This window comes from Macaca thibetana, chromosome 11 (assembly GCF_024542745.1).
Source record: "Macaca thibetana thibetana isolate TM-01 chromosome 11, ASM2454274v1, whole genome shotgun sequence".
NCBI classification, from domain to species: Eukaryota; Metazoa; Chordata; class Mammalia; order Primates; family Cercopithecidae; genus Macaca; species Macaca thibetana.
Window position 1 is genome coordinate 66,414,001 of NC_065588.1, and position 12,800 is coordinate 66,426,800.

The window sequence follows — 12,800 nt, forward strand, 5'->3', positions numbered from 1 at the left end:
GCTGTTCTCGAACTCCCAACCTCAGGTGATCTGCCCACCTCAGCCTCCCAAAGTGCTGGGGTTATAGGCATGAGCCACTGTGTCTGGCCTGGATTTCATATCTTATTTAAATCCTATATTCAGACTGTTTTGTTTTAAAATCTTAAAATTTTTCTCTTTGTTATCTCGTTTGGTTAAAGTGCCAAGTTTTTTTTTTTTTTTTTTTTAAATTGGAGGGGTCCTTATTTGTTTTTATCAGCATGGAACAGTTAAGAAATTCACTTTTTCCCAAGGAATGTACTTATATCAGAGTTATGTGTAGTTTTTACAAGTTCACTGGCCCACCTTTAGGAATTTTAAGTACATCCATATAGTGCAACTTTAATTCTGCTTGTTGATGGTGTTAATGTGTATGAGAGCCTTAGATTTAATGTTGAGTACTCGAGAGAGCAAGAGAGTGTACAAGGAGTGGATAGGCACAAAGTATTTGAACACATTGTCTTACATGTTTTCATGATGGCCAGGTAAGCTCTGTCTTTGCATTTTCTGGAAAAGTGTGTAAGGTTATAATGAGCACTGGTTTTTTTTTTTTTTTTTTTGGTAAACTTAGTACTTTGAATTAGTTTAAAAGATGAACCTGAGTTTCAGGAATAATAAAGAGGTGAACAGGGAGTCATAATGTTGAAACTGGACATTCAGAACTTTCTAGCATGATTTCCTTATTTTTCAAAGAGCGGAAGAATCCCGTCGTTTATCATGTTCTGGTTGGACTCCTTTCTTACTGTTTGCTGGAGTTGAACTTAAGAGCTATGGTGTCAACCCTCCTGTAATATCTCAGGGGAGCTCCTAGTGTGGGGCTGGTACCATGGCTCACCCTCCAACCTTTCCTTCTTCACTTCAGCCTCCAGCTCTGAGCTTTCCAATCCCCAGAGTAGCAAATGTTGAAAGAAGTTGCACAGGTAAGTATGTGGTGGGGAAAGCGGGGGGAAAAATGGTACTGTCATCAGTATTTTGAGGGTGGATGTTGGGCCATTTTATCAATGAGTCATTTTGTTAGTTTAGAAATACAAAGTTTGTTATAAATTATTTTTCTCATAAAACTCATAAATTGTTTTAAAAAATAGTGTAGAAAAAATAATTTTAATTCTTGTTAGATGTGAAATAGGAAAAAACCTTAATAAACTATTAATATTATAATGCAAAGGAAGGTTCTTAAATTTTTTTAAACTTTATATTCTCCACAGTTTATATAACAGGTCCAGAAAACCCATGTTCAAAAAAGAAGCTAAAAAAAAAGTTGGGCAAGGCATAAGTCCATAGGCTATAATTTTGCCATATGTAACTTGGTCTCAGAAGGAGGCAAGTTTTGGTTTTTTTCCACTAGCTTTAGATGTGCTATTTTTTCCCGAGGTATTAGGCAGGTAGCTATGTTTTTAATCTTTACAAAAATACAAACTTCAAACATCATCTTCCTTGAAGTCTTGACAGGAGGACTGGAACATTTCTACCAATCTCTAGGTTTGAAGTTAACAAAAATAAGTATAGATACCTGGTACATAATTCAGCAAATATTTGTTGAACGAATGAATAAACTCATCACATCCTGTGTCCTCTGTGTGCATGCGTGTGTGTGTGTGTGTGTGTGTGTGTGTGTGTGTGTGTGAGAGAGAGAGAGAGAGAGAGAGAGAGAGAGGGAGAGGTCAACACTCCTGGCATTTTCTCCATCTCTGCCTTGCACTGGAAATCATGATCTAAACATTACAGATTTAATTTTGTAGGGATGTAGCTCTGGGTCTTCACTACCATACTTTTGAGCTGCTTCTCAGAAAGCTTTCAAAACTTGTTTCTTTTGTTCTCCTACATCTATTCCATATAATTCATGTTCATGTGATTTATAGATTTTTGCACATACAAGACATTCACATTAAACCCAAGAAAAACGGACTCTTAAGATGGCCTATGGTTGCTAAATTTCTTGAGAGAAAGTATGTGAGGGTTAAAAGAGATTGGGATACTAGTGTATTTGGTATTTCAGATCTCAAAACAAGTCTTCAAAATACTTCTCAGCAATTTATCTCCCTTTTTTTCTTGAGTTTTTTTAGATAACTGGGAGCTCTATACAAACACATCTCCCTCAGCAAAGTACATCCCGTTTTTTTCTCAATATATAGTCATATTCCCTTCCTTCCTCCCTCTTTATCAGACCCATCTTTGCCTACCCTCTTTTAAGGATTTAAAATATTCTCATTAGAATATTTTCCTTCTTTATGCATAGAGGATTTGTTTTGTATTCTAAATGTAGAAATTTTCTACTGCTATATGTCATTCCATTTGTATTTTATAGTTTTACATCCTAATATTTAAAGATAAAGTACTACTTTAATTTCAGGCTCTATTGTGTGAGTTCTCAACTCTTTTTTTTTTTTTTTTTTTTTTTTGAGATGGAGTCTTGCTCTGTCACCCAGGCTGGAGTGCAGTGGCGCGATCTCCGCTCACTGCAAGCTCCGCTGCCTCCTGGATTAACGCCATTCTCCTGCCTCAGCCTCCCTAGAAGCTGGGACTACAGGTGCCTGCCACCACGCCCGGCTAATTTTTTTGTATTTTCAGTAGAGACGGGGTTTCCCTGTGTTCGCCAGGATGGTCTCGATCTCCTGACCTCGTGATCCGCCCGCCTCGGCCTCCCAAAGTGCTGGGATTACAGGCGTGAGCCACCGTGCCGGCTGAGTTCTCAACTTTTAACTTCTTATTGCTCATAAGAGGTACCAATTATATTTAGTTTTTTAGTTTGGTATATGTGTACTTTTTTCCTGTGGATTAGCACTTTTTGAATAATTAGAATTTTGGTTTTAGGATGATGCACTTAGCTTTTAAAGCTTATGTATTGATTGTTGAAGTGTGAATCTATATAAAGCATATTGGTTCAGCACATTTTAAGATTCTAGAAAACCACAAAGTAGTTTATTCATGTTGAAACATACAGAACTTATTCTCTCTAGATCAGAGTCAAACTTGTGGAGGCATTTGTAGCATTTTGGTAACACTCCCTAGAGAATTTGCAGACTTTGGGAGTGCATATTAAGGGATAACGTACATGGCTTTTCGGATTATTTTCTGAATAATCAGCTTCAGACACCAGATTCTAGTTTTCCGGGTTGGGAAAGAGTGATGTGTTTTTTCCACCCTCCCCTCTCCCCACCAACACACACACACACCCTCCCCATCTTTCAGATATAGGCCATCTTGTTTTATTGGATGAGCCCCCCAAAAATACACAGAAATAATGCTAAATATTTCTGTAAACCTTGGAAAGGACTCTGCCAGGATATTTATCTACTCTCCAAAATAATGATTGTGGAAATGTTTGTATAGGTCCATACTTTTCTACTAAAGCCTGTTTCCAACCAGTCATAGATTTTTGTGTGTGTTTCTACATGTTAACTATCTTTGGTATTCATTAAGGCCTTTATTACTTCTTTATGGTCATTCTGCATTGGCTAAAAATATGAAATGAGTCGCTCTTATTTGTTTCCATGCTATTGATTTGATGATTTGTAATTCTAGACTTTAAAATTTATCTGAATCTTCACTTTTCTTAGATCCATCCTAAGCAAATTCATGAACTTTTCATTATGCATATATCATATTAAAAATATGAAACCACAGTATTCTAGAACTAGGAGGACTTGAATTTGTTTCTCACGTGAAGAGAGAGTTTTGTTTTGTTTTGTTTTGGTAAAGATTTCCAGGTATTAATGTCTTTGTTCTTTAAGAAGCTAGAATTTATTTTGTGCAGTGTAGATGCCTTTCTGTCCTTTACTTAAGCACTCCCCTTTTTAAAATTCTTTTTCAAGAATTAAAATATAATTAGAATTATTTATAGTAGTTGTGAAGCAGGATAAGCAGTTTAAAATCCTATCGCGAAAAATACTACTAAAACAAAAATATCTTTCTTAACAAATATTTCCAGGTTGTAACAATATAATATTTGATATAGGAATATTCTACTTCCATAGAATTTGGGCAGTCTGTGAGATTTTTACCTATCATGTTTTCCCTCTAAAGGGCAATTATAAAAACACCAGATTGTCTTCAGGTATTAGGATTCCTCATGATTGGTTTCAGATGTTGATTGGCTACACCTTGATAAAAGGCAGCTGAGTGTTAATGGCAGTTGGCTGTGATTTTCTATTAAGTGTCTGCCTATTTTATAGACAAGAACTTGTGCATATTTGTATATTAAGTGTTTGTTGATACTGAATATGGAATTCAGAGAGAAAGAAAGAAGGCAAATTCTAAATTACTCAGATCTCCATTAGGAAAACAGTGCCTGAGAAAGGAACACTTTTTCCCTGTTCTCAGGTACTGTATATCTTGCAGTTCGCACTCTTCATCTTGTATAATGCAAAACGAGTACAAACTCTGCAGCTGGGAGTGAAAATGTGGTACTCAGTATGAAGCAGTGAAGGAGACAATTGATTTTACCATGTGACACCTGTATCAACATGTTAGCAGTAAAACTCCTCCCTACATTAGAGAATTTACAATAAAAAGTTGCTACTAGGGAATTGTTTTTGTTTTAACACAAGTTCTAAATGTGTCCTCTATATGTAATGCTATAATGTCTACATTAGACCTTTTATAATGAAATTAAGAGTTTGGTTATAATTATCCTAATTCCTTGAAGGGTTAAATTGTGTTCACTATACTTAATAAGTACCTAAAAATGTTAGTTCTTTGGGAACATAGAAACCGGGTATATATAACTTTTAATAGTTATTTCTACTTATGTGAAGCCCTCCTTGGATTTTTATTTGAGATGTGGTCTCACCCTGTCACCCAGGCTGGAGTGCAGTGGCATCATCTTGGCTCACTGCAACCTCCACCTCCCAGGTTCAAGTGATTCTCCTGCCTCGGCCTCCAAGTAGCTGGGACTACAGGTGTGCACCACCACTCCCAGCTAATTTTTATATTTTTAGTAGAGATGGGGTTTCGCCATGTTGGCCAGGCTGGTCTTGAATTCCTGACCTCAGGTGATCCACCCACCTCAACCTCCCAAAGTGTTGGGATTACAGGCATGAGCCACTGCGCCCGGTGGATAATAATTTATAATTGGTATAATTTCTTTTAAGTGTAACTTCATTCTCAAATTAATGCAACTTTCTGTAAAATACATGTGATTAGTCTTGTAGAGACTGGCTTTTGTCTCACATGTCTATAGTCAGCCATAATCAGTCCATTCTTGTTCTCGTGCTAAAGTGATCTTTTTGACACACATAAATATTCGAATTGCGGTATACCCTACTTCCCATTGTTCACAGCATAAGGACCTCCCTCCTCCAACCAACTTTTTATTTGTTCCTTACCTTTTTTCCCTTTACAAATTCAAGAACAAAACACGCATTAAACTATTAATTGTATATTTGAGAGTCAGTGTACTATCATGGTTAAAAAGGGGGACTCTAGCAAATTGATCTGGGTTCAAAACCCATCTCCGCGTTTATCAGATATATAACCATAGGAAGTTAACCTAACTTCTCTGGTCCTTAGCTACAAAATAGGGATAGTTAATTTTTCTTACTTTATAGCATTATCTTGATAATTACATAAAAAAATAAAATTTAAAGCACTTAAAATATTGCCTGGTGCAATAATTTATTATTTTATAGTTACAGTTATGATAAAGTGTTTTCAGTGACTGTATAAAACAAGAGTCCTAACTTAGTGTGAAAGTTTCAAAGAATGGGAGAAAGGGCATTTTAAGTAGCCGTATCAGCATATGCAAAGACCATGACATGGAAACTACCTTGTGTTCTGAGTAACTGAAGGTATGGCAAGGGTTTGTGGTGTCAGGGGACTTAGGAGAGAAGTCAGAGGTTGCAAACATCTTATAAGCCTTATTGATTTGGGAGTGCTGTTGAAGAATTTTTATCAGCAAGTCCATGAAGATAAGAAATTTTTACTTTAAAAAAATCACTTTGATATGGGAGAGTAGAATTGAGGGGAAGAAGAATAGATTAATAAAGACCTGTGTGGAGGCTACTGGAGTGGCTTGTTCTAGTGTATTAGTCTGTTCTCACACTGCTAATATAGACATACCCGAGACTGGGTAATTTATAAAGGAAAGAGTTTTAATTGACTCACATGACTGGGGAGGTCTCACAATCGTGGCAGAAGGCAAATGAGGAGCAGTCACGTCTTACATGGTGGCAGGCAAGAGTGAACGTGTGCAGGGGAACCCTCCTGTATAAAACCGTCAGATCTTATGAGACTTATTCACTATCATGAGAACAGCACAGGAAAAACCCGCCTTCATGATTCAGTCACCTCCCACAGGGTTCCTCCCGAGACACGTGGGGATTATTACAGTTCAAGGTGATATTTGGGTTCGGACACAGAGCCAAACCATATCAGCTAGGAAATGACAGTAGAGATGAAAAGATACTGATGATATAAATAATTTCAATAAATAGGTAGGATTGGTTTGATCAACTTGAATTTTAATTGTTGAAGATCACAAAGGTTACAGACAGCATTTTTCAGAGTTAAAGTGACCTTTTTCAGAGATTATCATGAACAGTAACAACTGTGAATAGCGAAAATTAAGCTGAAACATAAGATTTGTGTTGGGTTCTAAGATAACTAGTGCTGCAAAGTCATGTTGAGGTGATGATCTCAGGGATTTTGAGCTGTATCCTCTATGTAGCTTCAGGCCTTGCCTCTTACTTCGTGGGTTCCCTAATTGCCATTCATCCTGCCTGTATCAGGGACCACTTTACTGTCTTCTCTAAAGTTCTTGGTTAGATTATCTGAAGTTTGTGTTTTTTTTGGTAAATTTCTATGATTATTCTGATTTACCACATTTGGCTTTGAAATACTGTATTTAAATGTTAGGAATGTCATGCCTTAGGAATTCATAGCTAGTCTAAACTAAATAATGGAGGAGGAATATACTGGGAAAATCCAGCCAACTTAAGTGCCTCCATTACATCTTCCAGTTTAATTCTTTCTCTGTTACTTTCTGAGGCCAGTTCTTTTTGGGGATTCGGTTTGGTACAGAGGATTAGCTTACTTATCTCTGTATTTTTTATTTTATTTTAAATGCGGAGTCTCGCAGTGTCAGCCAGGCTAGAGTACAGTGGCACAATGATCTTGGCTCACTGCAGCCTCCACCTCCACCTCCTGGATTCAAGCAATTATCCTACCTCAGCTTCCTGAGTAGCTGGGATTACAGGTGCACGCCACCATGCCTGGCTAATTTTTTTGTATTTTTAGTAGAGACCGGGTTTCACGATGTTGACCAGACTGGTCTTGAACTCCTGACCTCAAGTGAACCGCCTGCCTTGGCCTCCCAAAGTGCTGAGATTACAGGCACGAGCCACCATTCCTGACCTCTGTGTACTTTTTAGAATGTGCTGCTTAGTTCTTATGAAATCTAAGGAAAGATTAAATGTCTTGATTAAACGTTTTAGATCTGTGTTCAAAAAACGTTTAAGGAACTTTGATTTTGCTACATGCATATATTCTTTCTTGGTAAAATCTCAATTTGTGCTGCTGCTTGTTCCTAGAAAGTCTGGTGTGAGTGTCAAGTAAAAAGGTGGTCACTTAACAAAGTAGATACAAGCACTTGACTTGTTTGCTTGAATAAAGCTGAGAAATTGTACACACTAAAGATTCTAATGCTGTATATCTAATATATGATGAAGTCTGATTAAATTTTAAACTACAGCCGTATGTCACTTAACAATGGGAGTACATTCTGAGAAATGCGTCAGGCAATTTTGCGAATGTGGACCATACTTACACAAACCTGGGTGACATAACCTCTTGCTCCTAGGCTGTAAACCTGTACAGCATATTACTATACGCATTCTGTAGACAGTTGTAACACATTGGTATTTGTGTATCTAAACATACCTAAACACAGAAAGGACACAGTGAAATTAAGATAGAAAACATTTTTTAAAAAAGGTTACACCTATATAGGGCACTTATAAATGGAGCTTGCAGAACTGAAAGTTGTTCTGGGTAATTCAGTAAGTGGTGTGTGAATGTGAAGGCTTAGGACATTACAGTATACTACTGTGGACATTGGAAACACTGACACTTAATCTACACTAAATTTATTGAAAAATTTTCATTCCTGAACAATGAATTAACCTTAGCTTACTGTAACTTTTTTATTTAATCTTTTGGACTCTTAACACTTGACTTAAACATGTACAACTGTACAAAAATATTTTCTTCCCTTATATTCATACTTAGCTTTTTTCTATTTGAATTTTTTTGTTTTTTTACTTTTTAAATGTTTTTGTTTTGTTAAAAACTGATATACACACTCTTAAATTTGCTTAGGTCTATTAAGACATCACTAGGCAATAGGAATTTTTCAGCTTGTTTATAATCTTGTGGAACCACCATCATATATATGGTCCACCATTGACTGAAATGTCATGCAGCACATGACTGTCATTTATTAAAATTTTTGTTTACCAAATTAACTTTTTAGCATACGTTATAACCAGTAATTTCAATGTATTTTGATACAATATTGACATATCCTCTTTGAAATGTATAGAAATTGATTTCTATGTACGCTAACTTCTCTTCCAGGGAGAAGATGGGTGTAGTTTAACCCTTTCATATCATCCATCCATCCATTCATACTATTTCTGCCTCAGAGTATATCCTTTGTCCAACTACTACTCACCACCCTATTTTCCTGCTTTCGTTTTGTACCCTCTTTAGCCCATTCCTCATGGAGTAGCTAGGACCTTTAAAAAAAAAAAAAAATTAAGTTACTCTTAAGCTTCCCCTAAATCCTCTCTTGATTTCCCATCTGACAAAGAATAAAATCCAGAGTTTCTCAGGCTTGCAAGGTGCACTATATGTTCTAGCCACAACCAGCCTCTCTTAACATCAGTTCCTACCCTTCACCACCTAAGTTCATGCTGCTTGAGCCATACCAGTGAGGGGCTTACGGACCCTGTGAACTGACTGCTTTTCCTTCAAGCATTTGCCTGGTCAGTTACTTCTCTGCTTGTTTTCATCCCAGTCTTATGTTCCCTGATTATTTTAAAATACTTCTACCTTGTTCCATCATTCTATGTAGAATAAAGGACAGGCACTTTAAATAAATCTAGCTTTATGAATAATCTGTGTTGTCTTTTCCCTTGTGATTTTGCCATGGATTAGAATTCTTTGTCTCATACCAGTACCCATCTCTGGATGGGGGCTTGCATTCGTCGGGGAGAAGTAAAACACCCTTACTTCTCCCTCCCTCCATCCGTCTCTCTCTCTGTCTCTCTCTTGTTTTGTTTTGTTTTTTAATTATTTGCCAAAGTCATGTAAAAATAATTAGTATTGTCACTGACGTGTAATTTCTGTGCCAAGGCACACAAAACGGAAATTAAGTTTAGCATATTTTCTTTCTTCTCTCTCTCTCTCTCTCTAACACACACGCACGCACACATGTGCGCACACACAGTGACTCTTGAGAAAATCTGCTATTGATGGAAAAGGAACATTTCTTCATTTTCTTTCATCTGGAACATATGTTTAATTTTGCCTTCAAACCTTTTTGCAAGGTATTAAGCATAAAAGTTAATTCTATACAATTAACTTCAGTTTGAGAATTCTAGGAGTCTATAATGGTCTTGATGATAAGTGTTATACAAGCAGTGTCAAAAGAAGAGTTTATCAATTTGAGCTTATTTATGTGTGTAAAATTTGATGAGAGAGGCCTTGACATTCACCTGAAACTTTATTGAATTATGTACGTTTTATGCATTTTCCATGTTTATTCTTTCTTAGAATTAGAGCTCAGTAGTAAAAGTTCTGTAAAGATAATTAAATGTATCTTCAACTTTCACAAAACAAACTTCTAAAATCTTATGTGTATTGAATCTTAATTTGCAAGCTCTAAAGTGATTTTTTGCCACTGTTTGCTTTTTGAAATTACTCACTAAGAAACATCTATTTTCCCTCTAGCAGGGGCTACTTAGGGAGCTGGTGGATAGGCATGTGGGATCCTAGTCTGAAATAACAGTTACAGAATAGCCTTCTGTAATTCACCAGGAGTCTGCTTCACAAAAAAAGATTAAGTACCTGTGTTCTAATAAATTGTTAGACCCTTAAAAAATATCTTTGTTTATTTCACACCTCCAGCAGTTACTCGCCTAAAAACATATAGCAAAGTACTTTATTTATCCCTGACTGAATAGGTTTTCAGACCTTGTTAGGATGAGGTCAGTCAAATAATTAAATTTCCTACATATTTAACAGGGAACTTAAAATATATAACAAATGTTACACATCATAGGTGCTTTCAACAGAGTTAAATATAAAGTTTGGCCTTTAAAGTCTGCAACATAGTTCACCACGTCTACTGATATGTAATAGTGACTACAGCATTTTTTGAAATGAGACATGGAAATTGTTCACTTATTTATAATGGAAGAAAATATTCTTTGTCATAATGAATGTACAAGACAGATACCAAATTTGAGATGAGTTTTCCCCAAAAATGTACTTGTGAAAAGACATAGTCACCTTGTATTCAAGTCTTTAAAATCTCTCCTCTCATTAACATTGGTTTACCTTGATTTTCAAAGTACTGTTAGGAGAAAGACACATTGACCTTCAATAACTTTAGTCAGTTAATAGTTTTGGTAATTTTATAGAGGTCACGTTTTAAAAATGATTAAAAATAAAAATTAGCACAGAGTTTAATAATTACAGTTGGCCATTCATACCCATGGGTTCTGCATCTGTGGGTCAACCAACCGCAGATTGAAAATATTTGGGGAAAAATAATGGATGGTTGTGTCTCTACTGAACATGTACAGTCTGTTTTTTCCTGTAATTATTCCCTGAACAATACAATGACTATTTATATAGTATTTACATTGTATTAGATATTATAAGTAATCTAGAGATGATTTAAAGTATATGAAAGGATGTGTGTAGGTTATATGGAAATATTATAAGCCATTTTATGTGAGAGACTTGAGCATCCGTGGATTTTTTTAATCCATGAGGGAAGAGGTCCTAGAACCATTTCTCCACAGATAACAAACAACAACAGTTTATGTTGGTGTGAGCTCAAAATTGCTAACGTTGGATGTTACAAAGACTGGAAAAGCAAACAAATACACAGATTATATCATTGAAATAATTTTACACCAGTATGATCAATGAAAGATTGTACTCCAGTTATGTTAGTAGGTACTTGCTTGAGATAAAATTCTAGTATGCCACTATATATGCACTGATTCAAAAAATGGTATATTTCAATAAATCTAGATTGTAAGGAAAGATGAATGCTTGGGAAAACAGATAACTGTGAAAATAAGGTGATGGCAAATACACAGAGGTGGAAGATGCATGTGAAGATTTTGAATAATTAAACCTAAACTTAATTAAAAAAAAAATCTATGTATGGGAAAATGATATTTGGGGTTGCCATTTTTGAAGAGTAAGTGATACTTAGTTTTTTTAAAGGAAGTGGAATTGTTAAGATAGGCTTTATGTGATTCTCCTACTTTTAGGGTCTGGAAATAGACATCTAACACTTTATTGTTATAATCAGATTTATGACTTTATCATATGCCCCACTAGCCATTAGTTGATCAATTTCTGTACCTTAACAATGCTCCCTTCATGTTCTGTTTTCCATGTAGGAGTAAGGTAAAACTGAACATTTTCCAAACTATTACCCTTGATAAAAGTAATATTTTTGTTTAGGTGACAAACAGCATGTTTGGTGCTTCAAGAAAGAAGTTTGTAGAGGGGGTCGACAGTGACTACCATGACGAAAACATGTACTACAGCCAGTCTTCTATGTTTCCACATCGGTCAGAAAAAGATGTAAGTTAATCAGTTGTGTTGTATTTTTTCAGCAATGTAAGTCTGTGTCTGAGTTCCTGAAAAACAGCGTATCAAGCGCAGAATACTGTCTGTGGTTGAGTGACAATCTTTTCGGCACAGTGCTAGTCCCTTTGGTGCTTGTATCCTTTTGGGATACAAAGACAATGAACTTGTATTCTAATGGGGAAAATAAATATCCCATGATTCTCAAGTTGGGATATGGTGATAATGTGGTAGAAGTACTCAAAGACATGGAGTAAACATGGTATAACTTCTAGATCACTGATTTTTTTGTTTGTTTGTTCAATATGGGAAATAATTTGTTTGATATTAAAACAAATGCAGATATAGAACAGAAAGCAGATTTATGCAGACTTGAAGATACAATGGCAAGCTGCAATAAAACTTTATGCTTACTGTGTCATCTAGCTGTAATTCTAGACCTCAGGTGTATCTCTCCTCTGTTCAGCCATAAGGATACTACAGTAGCAAAAATTTGGAAGAACTGTATTCAAAATGTGATGGATGATATAGAGATATGAATTAAATGCTTTGGAAGGCTAATAGTTCAATAATCCCATTTGAGATAAAAGGATTTAGAATGTAACCAAGTCATAATTAGCAAATTTATAAAATATTTTAAAATGAATGTAATTATTAAAATTCTGTTAAGCTACTTTATACACTATACACTCTAGTCACACCAGTTGCGTTCTTATACTTCGTACACCTGCCCAACTTTTTTACCTTTCACACCTTTATAAACTTGCTATGTCTAATTTCCTTATGTATAAAACAATCTACTGTAGTTATTAACCTAATGAGATTTTTACTGATGTTTGAAGTATTTATAAAGTTCTAAGATATGTAACAAATGCCCTCGTTTTTCTTTGAAGTTGATCATTAGTAAATCACTTCCTTTGTCTTTGCAGAATTTCACAAATCGGCTTAACCTA

At 35.6% G+C, this 12,800-nt stretch overlaps 1 protein-coding gene across 4 annotated transcripts in view; it reads left to right on the forward strand.

The window, feature by feature from the left end:
• The window catches only part of CNOT2 (CCR4-NOT transcription complex subunit 2), a 108,834-nt gene that overhangs the window by 52,822 nt on the left and 43,212 nt on the right, over positions 1-12,800 (forward strand). For 2 of the 4 annotated variants that reach the window (XM_050746588.1, XM_050746584.1), the window contains exon 2: positions 11,722-11,844. In XM_050746588.1, the coding sequence (XP_050602545.1) occupies positions 11,734-11,844 (111 nt within the window). In that variant the 5' untranslated portion in view covers positions 11,722-11,733. Of the gene's footprint in view, positions 1-880; positions 939-2,586; positions 2,739-11,721; positions 11,845-12,800 lie in introns of those variants that run through there. The other 2 variants (XM_050746585.1, XM_050746587.1) reach the window with 2 other exon arrangements.